The 19,813-nt window shown below is 35.6% G+C and overlaps 1 protein-coding gene across 5 annotated transcripts in view; it reads left to right on the top strand.

Moving 5' to 3' along the window:
• The window catches only part of LOC134752798 (probable nuclear hormone receptor HR3), a 186,577-nt gene that overhangs the window by 50,171 nt on the left and 116,593 nt on the right, over positions 1-19,813 (top strand). The window contains exon 2 of one of the 5 annotated variants that reach the window (XM_063688519.1): positions 5,781-5,928. The exons of 3 other annotated variants lie outside the window; for them this stretch is intronic. In XM_063688519.1, the coding sequence (XP_063544589.1) occupies positions 5,826-5,928 (103 nt within the window). In that variant the 5' untranslated portion in view covers positions 5,781-5,825. Of the gene's footprint in view, positions 1-5,119; positions 5,929-19,813 lie in introns of those variants that run through there. One more of the 5 variants, XM_063688520.1, reaches the window with a different exon arrangement.

Below are 19,813 nucleotides of genomic sequence, written 5' to 3'. Positions count from 1 at the left end.
GCTACAATTCAATTCAATTCAATTATTTATTTTCAAGATAACATGATCCCATTGTGTTAGTATTACATATTATAACTATTTTACATATTATAAGGCTTAAAAACTATGTTAATACTTAAAAGTTATATTAGACTTAATTAATTTAATTAAGGTTATCATTATTGGACAACAAACTTGATCAGCAATCATCCTTATAGAATGCTAACGGTAACTGCTTACCATCAGGCGGGCCGTATGCTTGATTGCCACCGACGTGGTATAAAAAAAAAGAAATATACTACGATATACAGGTTGCCTAAAAAATAAGTATATTCCCGTTGCCACGGAGGTTTTGAGATTATATTGAGCAACTTTTACTATGGGGCTAACCACGAAATCGCGAAAAACTTACCCTCCCATAGAAAATGGATTTTAAATTTTGAAATTTAATAGTTACTTCAATATTCTTAAATAAGATGATTATGAATCTATCTTTAGTTTAGAGCTGAGATCCTTACAAAGATACCTGTGCGTGTCCCGAGGACACAGCACTCGTCAATTACGTGATTTACGTGTAATTATAATCGTAAATTCATCTTTTTTGTTCCTCGCAAATATCCAGCGATATTATAATTTGCTGAACACTATTGTCTCTCTATGTCGATAAAAACTCACTTTAGAGTGTGTGTTTACGCCATTAGCACCTTCGTGGTAAAAGTGGTGTTATATCATGCGGAGTTTTGATAGCTATACTCAGACACACCCACTTTGTCAGTGGAAAAAGGCGCGAAATTCATTTTTTTCTATTGGAGGTCAACCTATCGCACCTACATTTTTTACACACAATTTTGGGAACAAATCAAATTATTTTATTAAATATTTTGATTTGTGTTTTTTAAGTAGTCACACTACTATATTTTATAACTTATAAACTAAAATAGATGTCATATATTAAAGAAAAATTTACGAAGCCCACCAGTGGTGAAGGCTGGAGGGCTTCGTTTTTACAGTTAAATTTTTTTTGGCCTTTGCATGGAGGTCAGTCAGTCAGGTCAGTTTGCATGCCAAAAATTTCTTTCTCCTACTTTTTCCTACAAGATACCGAATATGCCCTTAAGCGGGTCCCCACTATTTTTGTTACATCCTGTATTGGCATGCTATAAAACTTTTAGCCTTCTATACATAATTTTTTGGCTCCCAATAGTGTTGCAGAAAGTTTTTTGACATATTTTGTATTGCAAAATGTCACTTGGCATAAATGTCGTTTGGCAGAATTACCTTTCGCATACTGCTTTTCGCATAATATTACTTTGCAGAATTTCTTTTTGCATAATATTATTTGGCAGAAAACCCTAACCTAACCTAACCTAACCCACATAGAAAATCCTACCAAATGAATTTTTTGAATGAATGAACCGATTGTTTTATCCTATATTTCATCTATGCCTGGTAACGAAATAATTTTTTGTATTTTTTTTTGTATTTTTTGAATATTATGCGGAATGACTACTATGGCAAGTATATTTATGCGAAAATATCATTCGACTAAAAGTTTTCTGCGATACGTGTTAAGTGAAGTGTATTTCTGACAAATAATATTCGGCCATCTGATGATGGGACCCTTATTTTTTTCTAACATGTTTTTTATTGCCAGCAACATCCGGCTCGTTTAGCATATCTCATATAATAGCTAATAATAATTACGGCATCGATCAAGGCACTCTCTCGCTTTCTCGAGATTTTGGCACTGACTTTCACTTGGGGCCCGAGTGGACCAAGGCACAGAACGTAGCGGATTAAGTCTCTGGCAAGCTCGGCCGAATTTCACCTTCCTATACAAACGGAGTTACGGCATTTTAAAACTACGTGTTGGATTGTAATGAAACTTTGCACATACAATGATATAAGGTATATCTAGGTCTGAAATTAGTTTATATAGCTCTAGTATATCAAACAATCGAAATAGAGCAAAAACAAGTTTTGTATGTAAAACTCGCTGTATTTTTTTACTTTGGTACCTGTAGCTACATAAACTAATTTCAGACCTAGATATACCTTACTTTATTGTAAGCACTAAGCTTCAGAGCAATCTAGCTATAGTCGTTTTAAAATGAGAGCGTAACTACGTTTGTGTGGAGAACCGAGCTTGCCGGAATCACAGAATATTCGTTAACAGAAAAAGTACTACTTTTATTTTTGTTTGAATAGTTGGCCTTGACCTAATTTCTCTATTTATTTTGTTTCTAGATATTGGTACTACTCTATTTAGTATCGTATAACTTTTGTCTGTTATTACTATTGCATTGTAGTAAAAGTGGATAAGTACTTATAGAAAAACAATGTGTAAAAGCCATTCAAGTGTTAAATATCCATTGATCACCGTCGTTAGTTAGTCTATCTAGCATAAAGGCCATGGTTATTATAATTATAACAATATATCCTTTTAAACCTTTTTTTCTCTCTCCTTGGTAACTACTTAGTTTAAATACCATGATTTTTTTAAATCGAAAATCGATAGTAACAAATGTAAAGCTTATTACATTTCTTATTGTATGTCTTTAATACAATTGTTGACTCTTAAATACCGACTCGGTGGCAATCAAGCATAAAGACCGCCTTAAAGACCGCCTTATGAGAAGATAGTCGCAATTTGAGGGGTCTTACAAGCGAGTTTCATACACTATGTTTTGAATGATTCACTGTTAGTTTCACTAGACTTATATTAAAGGTAATCACGGTCTATATCCCGGTCAATATGAGACTCGTTTTGGTTTCTAGCGACTTAAATCTAGTTAAATCAGTTAAATGCCATCCGCTTCCGCTCCCGCTACTTCCTATGCCTGGCGCGCCTGCGTGCGCGCAACGTAATCTTGCGTAATGTCGCCCGCGCATGTGAATGCAACATTTCGGGGATTTTCCTTTCTATTTCTTGCGTTTTGGGCCCGGCCATGCTTCGTGTGTAATGTTTAACATTGTTTGTTATCGATTATCAGTAACCAACTGATAGCCATTTCCTCAGTAGTTTTATGGTTACCTTATTTTTTGGTTTGTTTTGTGGTTTATGGTGGCTTGGTTGGTTGGTTATATATCTTCTTTACAAATTAATGTAAATTTTCGATGTTCGCGGTACGCTTTTACTCGTTACTCGTCAATGATAGCTGTTTTCCTCAAATCATTCTAAATAAAATAAGTAAACATTTATTCATTTATTTTTATTTAAAAGGCACACTAAACAGACAACATTCAACACTGTTACAAAGAGTACATGAGTAGTAGGTATTACATAAGAATGCCATCCAAAGCAAGCATGCACAGCAAGAAAAAAATATAAGGAACAAAAACTATCCTAAAATTATAAAAAAAAAAACTAAAACTACTCAAAATTACACTAAATTACAAATTACAACGTTTCGCAAAATTTGGACGACTAGTCTGGCCTAGTGGGTAGTGACCCTGCCTGTGAAGCCGATGGTCCTGGGTTCGAATCCCGGTAAGGGCATTTATTGGTGTGATGAGCACAGATATTTGTTCCTGAGTCTTGGGTGTTTTTCTATGTATTTGTATATTATATATATCGTTGTCTGAGTAACCGCAACACAAGCCTTCTTGAGCTTACTGTGGGACTTTGTCAATCTGTGTATGAATTTCCTATAATATTTATTTCTTTTTTATCAGGCAACAAAGGCCCACAGCCATTTTGGGGCGTTTTGGTGACAGAACAGTTTTTAATGGTTACCATTGGCACAGAACTCTCCTAAAGATTTTTATTTAAGTATATTCAGTACTTATTTTCTCTACGTACGCAGTTCTCGCTTCGTTTTCCATTTCATGGGACAGAGAAATACTACTCCTAAAAAATCTAAAATAAATAAATAAATATTATAGCACATTCTTACACAGATTGACTAAGTCCCACGGTAAGCCTAAGGAGGCTTGTGTTAGGCAACGATATATATAATATATAAATACTTAAATACTTAGAAAACACCCATGACTCAGGAACAAATATCTGTGCTCATCACACAAATAAATGCCCTTACCGGGATTCGAACCCAGGACCATCGGCTTCACAGGCAGGGTAACTACCCACTAGGCCAACCCGGTCGTCAAAATATTGTGTCAAATAATTGGCACAAAAATGAATGGCGTTGGCTGAATCAGCTATTTGTCTTTATCTGTTGATGAAGCTTGTAGTTTTATGAATAAAGTGGAAAATTTATCTACTATCGTCGTATATAGTTTCCTTTTGAACACTTTGTAACGACAGATAACACTTAAAATGTAACCACGTCACAGCTGACGTGTGTACACGTCATGATAGGGACGTGACGTCTAATCAAAAATGGAAAAGGGTTAAAAATGTCCCCTGCTGTTTAATGGGTTAAATTATTTAGCTGTATATGGGGACTTGGGGACACACGTGACTCATAAAAATGTAAGCATTTGATTGCGTTTTTTTTTTTCATGTGAAATTGGATCACTATTTGAAATCCTTATATTGTTACCAAGTGATATTTCTATTTGTTAGCAAAATCTAGATTCGTAGGTAAGCATGGATATTTTCGGTTTTGTATCAGTTTTCGTGCAAAACTTTTCAAAAAACGGAACACTTATGGGATCACTTCAGTCTTGTTTTTTTTCAAAGGATTTGCGTTCCTACCTCTCTCTCCTCTCTCTTTAGCCCTTTTCTACCCTTCGGGTGTAGGCCTCCTTCATTTTACGCCACTCGTCACTCTGGGGTCTACTTTGAGGACGCCTCCCCCCCCCCCCATGGTCGCCACTCGACTAGTCGTTTACTCCACGAATCGGTCTTACGTGCTATATGACCAGCCCCACTTCAAACTGGCTACGCGTTTTACAACATCAGTAACTTTGCTCTGTTGTCTCATCCTACCTCATTATAATTAAAGTTATTCATTAATTAAATTTAAAATATGTTTAATATTTCATCGTTTGAATTATTTACGTACGTTTACATAAGTAGCTTTATCATCTTATTACAACAAAAGTAGATTTTTATGCAAGTACATTTTTATGACTTCAAATTCAAAAATTCCTTCACGACGTAAAACCACAGAAATCTGTACTGAAACTAGTACTAGGTATTAAAGACCACTTAAGTCGATTATGACTGCTCTAAAAAATACTTCACCGCGCCACATACCTAACAAAAGGACCACATAACCGTAGGAACATCAAAGTGAATGACATAATACAAGCACAATGCTACTAATGCTAGCACATATAGCGAGCAAGGAAAGTAGTTGCAGGATCGATTCCGAGCATGCGCATTTATCAACATCGCTTCCGACCACCCCCCACCCCTAACCACCCCCATTGCAACTGCATCCCAGTGCATACTAGAACGCAGGCAAAAAATAACCGAAAAAAATGACGCGCAGTTTAATTTAAAAAATATGGTCCCGCGTTCGATTTTTTTAAAGTGAGAGCCGCGTTCGAAAGACTATGAAGAGGAAAAAAAGCAAGAAAAAAACGAACATTTTCAATCCATAAGCGACAACATATAACCTTTATCAAGTTTATACCTACGCATTTAATCAATAGTAAACTCACAAATAGAAATAATAAATTAACTCCCAAGCAAATAACCCTCACCTTACGAACGAAATTTTAGACTGATATTAAACCAAATAGCGTATTTACATTAGTTGACCATTTGAGAAAGTTTATATTAATATTTATAAAAACGCAATATTACACTTAAAGATACAAATTAAGGGAACAGAATAGTTATTAAGCTTTTGTACGGACGAAAGATCTTGACACTTGAATGTTTTCAGTGAACATGTTGTGTTGTGTTATGTTGTGTTAGCCGCAGTGGCAATATGTTGAACATGTTTGACATGTGGAGTACAGTCAGCACGAAGCTGGAGCAAACGAACGTGCAGCAGAGTCAGCAACCACACACATCAGGTGGGAGTATTAAAGGTAACTTGATTTCAGGTACTTGTAGCTGATGTGCCGCGAGAGTTTCCAAAATTGCGAAATTCATACAAAAATCAGTTTTTTTTTGTATGGTAATAAATTTACTTGAAGTTTCTAAGAAAATTTCGAAGTTTTATGAAATTTTCGACAAATTGCACATCTATAGCTGTCGCAGAGCTGATGGTAGAAACCCAAATAGGTACTACAGACTCCTAAAATTACGCTGAACTGGCCGTAGTTGATATATCAAACAATCAATCAATATATTTTATTTCAGACCATGTCCATAGTGTTAGTGTACATTCCCTTAATTAGTTAAACCTATACTAACTTATAAACTAAGCCTCTGGATTGTCCCAATGTTTCCAGAAGGCGCAAGCAGGAAATATGAATACCCTATGACTCTACCGAACCCGAAAACCGTAATTAGCACGCTGTTCCAAACAACAAAGTTCAAAAGCTTCGGACTAAGTTGAGAAAAACCTACTCAAAATACTACAGGAACCCTAGTGTAAATTTAATTCGAGAGCGTTACGTGAACGTACGCGCGTTTTCGTCGAGTTTCATTTTATATGGGATTTTTAACAGCGCGCCAAGCGGGACGTTTTGGAAACTCAAAATCCCATAAAATGAGACTTAACGTAAGTGTACGTCACGTCACGCTATCGAATGATATTTACACTAGGGATACAGGACCCAAATACACTGCAATTTTTCGGTTTAAACAACCCAAGGGCTTGCAGCAGCTATTTCAGGAGATATTAGGTATTTTAAAAATCGGCCAAGTGCGAGTCGGACTTGCGCACGACGGGTTCCGTACCATTACGCAAAAAACTGCTATAAAATCACGTTTGTTTTATAGGGGCCTCACTTAAATATTAATTTTATTCTGTTTTTAGTATTTGTTGTTATAGCGGCAACAGAAATACATCATCTGTGAAAATTTCAACTGTCTAGCTATCACGGTTCATGAGATACAGCCTGGTGACAGACAGACGGACAGCGGAGTCTTAGTAATAGGGTCCCGTTTTTACCCTTTGGGTACGGAACCCTAAAAACACACCTTTTAGGTTAAAATTGAACTGTCTCCGCCCTAATGGCTGAATCGCGATCACGTGACCTGAAAGATGACGCTTTTTGAAATGAATTAACTCTTAAGGGGCCCACTAACTATCAGTCCGCCGGACGATATCGGCCTGTCAGTTGTTCGGAACTGTCAAATTTTTGTTCTAACTGACAGGCCGATATCGTCCGGCGGACTGATAGTCAGTGGGCCCCTTTAGTTTCATTTTTTATAATGATTTAATCTTGTTCTGATATTTCCATTATTTAATAGCGTATAACTAGTATACAGCGATATTTATATTTTTTCAACATCATATTATTATCACTTAAAAGACACTGATAGACTATTATTAGGTGTTGTTGAAGTTGAAAGTGAAGGAAGCGAAAGAGGTATGTCAGGATCGTAGCAAGTGGAAATACGTGGTCTCTGCCTACCTCTCCGGGAAATAGGCGTGATTATATATATATATGATACGATATGATATGAAATTATGTACCTATAGCGAGTAGCGACACTGATGAATAAAGTACTTGATAGTACCCAGGCAATAAAATCCAAAAAAAAAATTGATAGTACTTTACAACGGTCATACCTAAAACCCTGAGAGTACAAGACTATACACGAATTGGCAGTGCCTATAACTTTTTACGAATTAGCCTAAAACTAAAGTTATAAAACCAAACACTATAATTAGGCACTTCCTCTTTATAAACATGCTTTAAAAAACATTAAACTACATTATTAAAAAGATAAACTATTGCGTGATCATATTGTTAAAATTTAGAAAGTTATGTCATAACCAGTATAACCACTGTTATTTAAATAATTATTTCACATCTTGCGTAACGAAACGGAAGAAAGTAGCCATTTAAGAATATGAGATGAGCATTGTTTAAATCTGAACGAAATCCACCGTTTTGAAAAGTTACGACGCCATCTTGAATTTACGAATTAACTAGTTAATAATCTGTGTCTTGAATCTTCTGTTGCAAATTGAATGCATACTTTTGTTTTATGTTATCTCCGTGCTTAGACAGTTTAAACAGTGAAATGACCCGATATTTATTGATAATGCGTCTTAAAATTACGGACTCCTTAAAAAGCCACAGGTATTTAAAATAAGTTCGTATTTCGAAAAATGCTACACTTTCTCATCTTAATTGACATTTCGAAAGTGCTTTCACGCGTGAAAAACATTTAAAAAAGGACTCGGTGTGGCCATATGAAAGCAATCTGGTTTCTTTTTAAATGCGTTGCGCAACTGAAATGTTGGCATAACTGGAGTCTGAACCAGTTTTGTATGAGCGTGTGTAAACCCCTTCTGTATTTGGATTATAATAATGTATGCTTGCGCCGTTGCTTGGCAAGGTACTTATGTTCTATTTAAGTTTAGAAATACTTAGAAGAGCGAAAAACCATTTGACCAATAGATGAATTTTTTTGTAGCTAGAAAATTTTTGCTGACATTAAAAAGTAGGGGTTATTATAGTTGGTCAAACCCATGTCAAACCAAATTGGCAGTAAATAAGGACAAAAAAAACTATACTCATCCTTTTCTTTTGGGTGCTAGTACTAGTGTAAGACTAAGATAGTATGATTCTCTCTGTCTATGTTTGAAATGAGACAGTCCTTTGACAAACTATAGTTATTATGTAACCTTTTCGAGACACTTTCTGCTGAGAGATAAAGGCATATGTGATTTTCCTGCTCTTAGCAGTAAGATATTCGTAGCAGATAGTGACAAAGGACAGAAGGCTTGCCGCGAACCACGTTCAACGTGTTGCCTCCCTGTCCTTACGTACGAATTTACAAGTGCGACAGAGAGGCAACACGTCGAACGTGGTTTGCGGTAGGTCTCAGATATAATAATCTCTAAAGGGTGGGGTAGTGAGTAGTCAAATCGCCTTCGTTTTCGAACTGTCAAAAAGGTTAACTACTATCATAGACATATAACAACGTATAGTAATTATAGACATGAAACAGAGCGACCAGGGGTAAGAGAAAGACATATTCATGTATTGACAGGTTAATGTATGGCAGCATAATCCTTTTTCTCTTTCACTCTTATAAATTTCGGTATTTCGCCATCGCCTCCTTCCTATGCTGCCATAACCCGACCATGAAAAAAAAACCCGGTCCGTGATAAGTAAGGACAAAGCATGGCACTATTTTCTCTTTCCTCTTATAGGAATCGCAATAAGACTATCTTTCTCTATTAAAGAGTGTCAGGCCCTGGACTACTATGGAGTTCAATATGGAACAAAGACATGTGACGTCACGGTTACCGTAAAGCCGGGTCCAAACAGGTGTAAAGTGTAATGTCAGATTACGTGTAATATTCAAACCTTCAAGAAAAGAGCGTATTCCCATCTTAAAGGCCGGCAACGCACTTACAACCCCTCTGGTGTTGCGGGTGTCCATGGGCGGCGGTAATCGCTTTCCATCAGGTGATCCGTCTGCTCGTTTGCCTCCTATTTCATAAAAAAAAAAAAAAAAAAAAAAAAATATAGCGTCGTGTGGACGCACGCTAAGAACCGACAGGCGATGAAGATGAATACGGCACGAGCGTTACATGTAATGCTCGTAGTGCCGTCCACACGCAGAATTCGTGTTAAAAATTAAGTTAAATAATCATTTATTTCGGAACATACTCATACTCATACTCATTTATTTATAATAATATTTCATATTACACGTCGTAATTGGATTTACATGATATATTCAATTCATTCAAATAATCATTAATAAAATTAAAGTAAAATAATACAATATAAAAATAATCAACACATTTCAAATTTCCAATAATTAATAAAAATACAAAATATAAAATTAAATTAAGATTAAATCACTATTATTATATTCCATAATGTATGTATGTATAAATTTCCATAATGTATTAGTAGCTTATTACTAAAATGTTTAACCTATGTTAGTGATACTATTAACTATGTTATATGACTAATTATATGTAACCTATTCTATAGGCTATTCCACAATATTGCCAGAAAGCGCCATCTACCCTGTCCGCGACTGTTGCAAGGAGACTGTTGGCGCTGCCGCGCACGCGCCAAAAATCGCGTTAAATTACACGTTATAGCCGTCTGGACACGGCTTAAAACTACCAAACTACACCTAGTCAAAAACAACTAGAACTATCATAAGTTTATATATTTTTTTGGTTCTATTTCTCGTTATAATTTATGAATCTATCCTGCACCAACATTTATGTCTCTGTTTGACCTAATGGTTGACTGGTAGAGAATGCCTTTTGGCATTAAGTCCGCCATTTGTACATTTTTCTTTGCTTGTGCAATAAAGTTTAAATAAATAAATAAGTATGTTATCTTCATACAAACGCACCGCGCGCGACTTGTATGTGTGCGCCATAGTATTGTTATACTATGTAACTATGATTCAAAATTAACTCGAATATCTTCGTTCACATCATGGAGACTGTATAAAGGAGCTAAATCTCTATGTATGAAAAGTGTCCATCAAAAAACAGTAATTAGGCGGCGCCACCATACATCGAAATACTACCAAAAACAACCTACGTAATTTGGTCGGGTTATTAGTTGCCTTATATGGTTCATGTTATACTCATGTCCCAGAGCCTAACTAGCGCCACCGGAGAGATTAGGAACTATTATTTAAAGCTTAACGCGGTCACTTTTACAACAATTCTGCCATAAGAGATTGCGATCCTTTCTATACCATCCATAGTTCACATGTGACTACTATTTGAATTTAGAGTCAGACCAAGAAGTCTGCAACGATTTTGGTACGACTAACACACGCTCTATGTATGAAAAGTGTCCATCAAAAAACAGTAATTAGGCGGCGCCACCTAACTAGCGCCACCGGAGAGATTAGGAACTATTATTTAAAGCTTAAAGCGGTCACTTTTGCAACAATTCTGCCATAAGAGATTGGCATCCTTTCTATACCATCCATACGTCAAACTTTTATGAGATTATGACGTACAAATAACACTTGCACTGCGTACGCTATCAAAATAGTTGCAGACTTTACATGCTAAAACTGCTAGTCAGACAACTCTAGCAGTTTTAAGGTAAAATATGACAATATTTTGCCCTCTCTTCCTCAGTCACCCGTTGACCATCGAACGCTGTAAAGAGTTTGAAACGTCGGGATGTATTATAAATTCAATATACGCGATATATTCCGTTTTCATAGTTTGATTTCATGAGTAACTATCGCGTAACCGAAGACAATGTTATACAGTTAACATAATTCTGACATAGCTTACAATATACCTATGTAATTATAGCCGGTCAAACAACTTAGTCAGTAGAAAAATTCAAATTTTCTGGGCGATAGCCCTACGCGCCTAAATTTTTCCAATTTGCCGCCTTTTTCTACTGGCGGAAATGGCCTCACCAGACTATAATTTATATATATAGTCTATTTTTTTTAGTCCGTAGACTAAAATGACATTTCAAGTGTTGCTAGTTTTTGACCTAAAGAACCTGGCCGAGGACCGAGAAAACTGGCGCATACTCCACCGACAAGAGCCATGCTCTTAAATTATGAATGAAAAAAAATAGTTTTTGACGTCTTATAGTTATGTTTATAAGACGTAAAAAACTAGCAACACATGAAATGTCATTTTAGTCTACGGAATAAAGAAATAGACTTTAGTAATACTTAAAACTGATTGTGTGCTTGAAATTTACGTGCGTAATGAACTCTTGCGCAATTTCAACAAATAAAATGCTTATTAAAACGCCATTCTAAGTAATAAATATGTAAACAAACGAAATGTGATACTGTGTATGCGAAATTATTTTGTCAATGATGGAAAATGTCAACTTCGCTTATTTTTTTGGTAGGTATAAACTATAACTTCGATATAAATGGGTTTGGCAACTGTCAAAGGTTTGCAGAGATGGCGCCGTCATAGCTTGTTCTATGAGATTTGGCTTAAAGGGCTGGCATTCAGGGCATTAAAAAAAAACAAAAATTTGAAACAATTCTAGGGATTGACAGGGCAAGCTATGCTGGCGCCATCTGCTAATTATTTCGACCGGCCAACCCCATTATTAAAATATTATAAATTACCAGATTTTAAAATCTAATTCAGACTTTTGCTTGCTACACAAAAGATTTTGATACTTTTTATTTAGGATTCCGATATGCGCATAAATTTGCAAACAATCAAATAAAAATTGTGACAAAAGCTTCAGTTTTTGAGATACAATTTATAATTTGAAAATATATTTTCGATTAATGTTTAAGTTATTTATAATTTATTTATATAATCTTTATTGCAAAATTACTGAAGCCTAAATGCCTAAACTTTACAAGCTTTAGTGTATTTCAAGGTCAAATTAAACTATTTATTTATGATCAACAAATAGTTTTGAATATTTTTATTTTTCATCATTGTTTTCGATTAAACCTAAATTTGCGGTTCACTATTAAATTTAAGTCATTTTTATTTTATTTTATTTTATTATGGCAACAAACAGTCATTACATAGAAAGATACAATAAATAGACTACAGAGAAGACAAACAGTGCCGAAATTTTTTTACATGTGATATTATAGAAACATTATAAGAGTTGATACTGAGTGGTAGAGAGATTCATCGTGCAACCCAACGGACAGGTTTAGCATTTAAACTGATAACTGAGTACTTTGTATACATACGTATATGTAATGAATTTTGAAAACCTTCCACTGTTGTCATGTTGGTAGTCTCCAAAAGAAACTGAGTGGTAGTAAAGAAACAGAGTGATAGTCAAAATTTCCTTCACACGCTCCTATTACGTTAAACCTCGTAAGGCCATAGAAATCAAGAATCCAAAATTTGCTAATTACTTGTAGAAATTGCGAAGCGTCTTGTTGACGTAACTGGTGACCGAAGAGCTGGCGGCTTCCTCGCACAACTTATCAGCATTGCGATACAGCGAGGAAATGCCGCCAGCATCCTTGGTACAATGCCTCAAGGGCCTATTTTAGATTTAAGCTAGTTATTAATTTCGTTTACGTAGTACCACTGTATATATCTTGTAGTTTTTATCAATTTGCTAGATTTTGAACCTATAATTAAAACAAATCATATAATACTAAAACTATATGGGGAAACATTTACAAAAACCCACAAACCCCAAACTAACCTAACTAAAGAGGATATAATAGGATAGAGCGGTACTGTCATAGTAAATTTTTTGCCACGTAAATTCACTGCCATCTATCGACACACGATTAAAACTAAAAATATCAAAAAATGTATTTATATATGGATAAATGATTATTTTATTTGCCTTAATTATTTTTATATTATTTTGACCCATGTTCGTTCACTGATATGCGTTAAAATTGTTAAATTGCAAACGAAACCGTCAACGCCATCTATACGAGAGTAGGCCAAAGGTAGTAGCGCCATCTGATCTAGAATCAAATTTTCTTGATTTTCAAGGCACGCTTGTTCCTTAGACCAAAGATAGATATAACTCCGTAATAGATGGATACAGTCTAAGGAAAAAACGTGCCTCGAAAATCAAGAAAATTTGATTCTCGTTCAGAGGGCGCTACTAGTTTTGGCCTACAGTCGTATAGATGGCGTTGACGGTTTCGTTTGTTATTTAACAATTTCAACGCATATCAGTGAAAGAACATGGGTCAAAATCATAAAAATAATTAATGCAAATAAAAAAAATCATTTATCTATATTTAAATACATTCTATCGTATTTTTATAAATCTTCATTTTTAGTTTTAAAGTGTGTCGACAGATGGCAGTGAATTTACTGGGGTTACAAAATTTACTATGACAGTACCGCTCTAGTATAAGTTACTCTATGCTTAGACTGTATCCATCGATATCTATCTTTGCTATTTGTTAGTTATCCGAGTAGGTAAGTAGGCAGGCCCGAGATTCACCTACTGTGCTGTGACGTCATCGCGGCATACTGCGCCTGCGTGCAGGCGAGTCTTCGTAACGGTTTAGTACTGGCGCAAGTCGCTGTTGTCAAAGATAGATATGCCTGCATTCTTGGCTGTGCTCCTTTTTGTGCGGCTTAGCCTGTCGCCCTAAATTTACCCTTTAGATGACGTCAAAGACCAGTTAATGACAAAGACCGTTAAGACAGGTTTCTTTAGGTGCAACCAAAGATAGATATAACTCCGTAATAGATGGATACAGTCTAAGGAAAAAACGTGCCTCGAAAATCACGAAAATTTGATTCTCGATCAGATGGCGCCACTAGTTTTGGCCTACTCTCGTATAGAGGGCGTTGACGGTTTCGTTTGTTATTTAAAATTTTAACGCATATCCGTTGAAGAACATGGGTCAAAATCATATAAAAATAATTAATGCGAATAAAAAAATCATTTATTGATATTTAAATACATTTGAACGAACTGCCGGTAGGCCTCCAACGAGGTGGAGCGACGACCTGGTGAAGGTCGCGGGAATTCTGTGGATGCGAGCGGCACAGGATCGGTCGGAGTGGCGAGCCTTGGGGGAGGCCTATGTCCAGCAGTGGACGTCTATCGGCTGACATGATGATGATGATGATGATGAACGTATTTTTATAAATCTTAATTTTTAGTTTTAAAGTATGTCGATAGATGGCAGTGAATTTACAGTGGTTACAAAATTTACTATGACAGTACCGCTCTATCTTATTATATCCTCTTTGCTGTTGTTCAAGTTAAAACCTTTTTTTTTGTACTACGTCGGTGGCAAACAAGCATACGGCCCGCCTGATGGTAAGCGGTCACCGTAGCCTATGGACGCCTGCAACTCCAGAGGTGTTACATGCGCGTTGTCGACACCTCGCACCCTCGTTGAGCGTTGACTTAATAAACATTGTAAATAAACAAAAAAATGTGTTAACGAGCAATTTAGATAGGTAACAAAAATGCATAAGAAATATCGGGGTAAAATCTTATTATATAAATAAAAATGAAAGTATGAAAAGTCAATGACACACGAAAATGAAAGTATGTAATATCAACTTTTTCTGAAAGTCAATGAAGTTGTATTGATTTAGCTATTTTTTGTTTTTTTTTTTCATTTAATTTTAGCCTGCACCATAGTTAAAGCGATTTATTTTCGACATATTCCTAATTTTCCACAACAGAAATGACAAATTAGAGCTAAAATAATTTATTTACAATTACTTTGAATACAGTATTTCCAGTGCGCAATTCCCCACACGGCTGAGCACGCTGGTGTAACTAAATGCGATTTTGACTCCAATGTATCGGCCCTATTCGTAGTGCTCGTAAGGCCGGTCTTTAAGAAGTAATATAAAAGTCTATGGTTCAAAGTCATTACCACGATTACTTACAATGCGACTGTAAAATCAATGAAGGCATTTTGCAACTTTCTCCTAATAGGCCTCAAAATCCTCAAATACTCTGTCACAAACCTATGCTACTAACCTTCATAACCTACAGACTTGTCAGTGTACATTATTTTTGAACGTTGAGTTTTAGGTATTAATAATTTGAGGCGTTTTTTCTGACGGGAGAAATTTCCAAATCTCAAAAGAACTGTTTTGAACTTCCTTTTCTCCTGCTCCAGTGACCTAAACACTTCTTCGACCAGTTCTCATTCGTTATACGCATGCTCCAACAGTACTACAAGTACTAATGCTCCAATGTTCTTGGTACTTTAAATATCTACTAAACAACTTGCCTTGCCAAACGAGGCTCGGTGCAACGTACCGCCTGCATGTACGCATGCGCTATCATACGAGCAGCGTGCTGCGACAGTCTTGGTGCTTATACCTACCTCTCGCTTCGAATGATGGTCCCTTGAGGTACCGCGAGCCACGTTTGACGTGTTGCCTCCCTGTCACACTTACGTACGAATTTACAAGTGCGACAGAGAGGCAACACGTCGAACGTGGTTCGCGGCAGGCCCTCTGTCCCTGCGACAGTTCCTTCAAGGCTCTTTTGAGGCTTAATTTATAAAATATTTGAAGAAATAAGTTATAGTACATTTTAAAATAAATTATTGTGCTAAGCTTCCAAAAAATTGTCTTCAAACATTTTATGTGAAAGCTGCTCCGTATGAAAATTAACTCTGCCATAGGAGCCATCATTCGAGAAGTACAATCAAATTAACAATTTAGCAACATGACTGATACAAAAACAATTGTCTGGCGAATTAATTTTGTCAGCAGCGTTATAAAAATCATCCCTTTAGCGATGATAATTAAGTAAAAAAAGAGTGTTTCTGCCTATATAGTCAGAATTAATTTCTATAAAAAGGCGTAAATATTCCTTTTGTACCTAAATATGCACGAGAAGTATTTTATTTTGAATATCTCAATTAACCTTCAAAGAAACGCCTAGCGAATACATAAATTAAACAATAAATTGCAACTTAAGGAAACTTTACCTTTTTTAGTAATCATCATCCCCCTTGTGTTATCTCAGCATTTTGTCACGGATTATTTTGAGAGTCTGGGTGTACCTCGGCTAATCCTAAGAGTTGGCGTAAGCACTAGTTTCTACGAATGCGACTGCCATCTGACCTTACAACCCAAAGGGGAAACTAGGCCTTATGACGCCTTAACGATCGGCCACCAACGCTTATATACCTTTTCTTAATGAAAACCTGTTTTATGATAGAGTTAAAATAAAGATTGCTTATGTTTTTTTATGTGTAATATGTATTGGTTAAATAATACGTCAACTCAATTGAAATTATGAGTGTCTTTGAGCATTAAACTTACTTTACTTTTTTAGTTCGAATTCATATCTATTTATTTATATTATATATTGAGTATTTAATTATTTTTATTTAGGGTATATATTTATTTATGTATATATGCATTTATTTTTATTTTTTATTATTATATTTCTTTTTATGTTTATTTGTAGCAATGTGTATTCAAAACTTGATTGTACACTGTTGTTTTTGTTTGTTATTCGTCGTTACTTTTGGTTAAACTCATTTCCTCAAAGGTTAACTGGAAGAGATCCCATACAGGGATAAGTTCACCTTGTTGTGTTTCATTTTTTCTGTGACTGTGTTTTTCGTGTTGTTATTTTTTATGTACAATAAAGTATATACATAAATACATAAACAATAATTAATGTCGATTTCTAGAAATCCAGATAACCAATGCAAAAGATGTCGTAAATAGCTTCTATTTCTTACTTATTTATAATTAAAATAGTGAACATATATCATTTTTATCCATATAAATTGAAACCTAAACGACTTTTCGTAGTGATCCTCGGTTAAATTGCACCACTTATTAAAGTTTTCAGCCATCTAGGGCTTAATAAGTACCTAAATCGGGCCTTAAGTAGGCTGATAATAATCAGTGCCAATTATATCCTGACAGGTGACGTTTTTAAAAGTACCTAATGAAATATTTATAGATAATGATGGATAAATATTGGTTACAAGTACTTAAATTGAAGCATTTGCTGGGATATGTTCTAATCGTATTCTCGCTTAAGTATTAACGTATTTATATAAGTTCTGAGACTCAAATTGAGTAAATAAATAAGTTACAATTAAGTATTTTTTTTCAAAACTTCTTCATTTTAGCTAGGCCACTTTGGTTTAGATTTGTCGCAGGCACTAGTTTTTATAGAAGTAATTTATTTCTGTCATGCTTATTCACAGGCAAAATATTATTTATTCAGGTAAGTCCGGGTTAGTTGTAATGTTTTCGTTCGCGGGCAATAACTGGCAGATATCAAATGATATTTCGTAGGTAGGTACATAAATTTTAATTACTTCTGTTATCTCGTAGGCTTGTAGCTTTCTTTCGAACCCACGCCCATGGTTTCCAAAGCCATATACATTTTGAACTGCTAAACTAGCGCTCATACAAATGGTTTAAAACATAGACCTAAAACTTAAAGAGGCTAAAAATAAATACATAAACATTTAGTTATCATTCGCGAGTCCATTTCACACATACTTGTCCGTACATGTATTGGCGAGAGCGAGACGCACGGACGATTGATAAAAAATATATATTATTTAGATCATTACAATATCAAAATATAAGTTTGAATTGGCCTCCTAATCACAACACATTGTCGTTTCGCGTCTACGAAGCATTTTCGCTACATACCAGGAAACTCATGTTATTGGCTACGACGTAGCGCTAAACCGTAGCTTAGCTGTGAATGAGTTCAATCTAAAATAGATGACATAAATGAAACAAAATAAGTAATTAAATCTCCACAAGATAATAGATAGATAGAAATACTCTTTATTGACACGGTAAAAGATACAGCTTAAAGAAAAACAATTGATTAATACATTGTAATAAAATTATGTATTTCATTAATAGGCCGCTTTTTTTTCTTGGATTAAATTTGGATTTTTCCATTTAAACCAAACCAGCTATTTTAATCAAATCTAAGGAAAATAAAAAATCGACTTAAAATAAATATAGGCCCTTTTAGGCTTATACCTATTATGTACCTATTATGTTTAACTACTAACTATTTAGGTAGGTACTTCTAGAAACATTGCCCTAGTAATTATTTATTTCTATAAAATGTTGATTCTAACATAGGTAGTAGTAAGTGCATACTAACCATAAGATATGACTCTGTAGTTACTCGAAATAAATGATATTTATTTATTTTATTTTATACCATACATAATGAGCCTATGTTTGTGCAGCTCAAGTACCAAGACTGCCGCGTCCGCTCGCACGCTATATGGGTCTTGGCCAGGCAACTTTTTCTCGCGCCGAACCTAACGTGCGACGCGCGACGTGTCGCGTGGCTATGGTCGCCTGGTACCTGAGAGTTGGTCTTCCATGGTTAAGGCGCCCAAAAATATCTATACAGGGTCTTATAATAAAGTCCGTCTAAGCTAACTTGAATAAAACAAAGTGAGAGGGTGTCATTATAAACACAATATTTTCATAGGAATGTTACATTGCTACACTGTCATTACGAATGTCATGCAGAGTTAGCTTAGTCCGGTTCTAATACCCTGCGCTATGGATGGTATAGAAAGGATGCCAATCTCTTATGGCAGAATTGTTGCAAAAGTGACCGCTTTCAGCTTTAAATAATAGTTCCTAATCTCTCCGGTGGCGCTAGTTAGGCTCTGGGACATGAGTATAACATGAACCATATAAGGCAACAAATAACCCGACCAAAATACGTAGGTTGTTTTTGGTAGTATTTTGGTGTATGGTGGCGCCGCCTAATTACTGTTTTTTGATGGACACTTTTCATACATAGAGATTTGGCTCCTTTATATAGTCTCCATGCCCTTCGCTTTTGGCATTCTAATCCGAAAATAGGGAATATTACGCGAAACTCTGCGTAGGGGGCGCCACTACCACAATCTGAGGGTCTATCGTGAAACAAGAAAATTTATTTATCTAACATCTCTGTCACTTGCGTATTCGAGCGACAAAGAGGCAGATAGCGAATTTTCGGATTCGCGTTTCCCGGTAGGTCCTCTGTAAGCAAACCGCCTTGATGCATCAATGTCATATTTTATTGTCTCTGAAAACTAGTCAAAAACCTGTTAAAGGTACAGTATGTATAAGTTACTCTATGGTTTACTAAAAAGGCTAGTCCTGCACTCTGGTGGCAGAACATTGCAGTAATATCCCCTATTGGCCCTATTGGCGCAGAGTCGCAGAGACAGAATTTTAAGAAAGCTGCCCTCAAATCATAAAAGATTTTTGAACTGACAGGATTTCTTGACTATAATAATCTTATTATATAATCTTATTGCCATTTCCTGGACATTCATTTCTCCAAACCTCACTGGGGGTCTCTTTAATAAGGCCTCCGTATCTCGAAGTCGTTTATCCGCCTTTGCTTCAAGCCACCATATGCT

This window comes from Cydia strobilella, chromosome 25 (assembly GCF_947568885.1).
Source record: "Cydia strobilella chromosome 25, ilCydStro3.1, whole genome shotgun sequence".
Lineage (NCBI taxonomy): Eukaryota > Metazoa > Arthropoda > Insecta > Lepidoptera > Tortricidae > Cydia > Cydia strobilella.
This window is presented reverse-complemented; position numbering and strand designations above follow the sequence as displayed.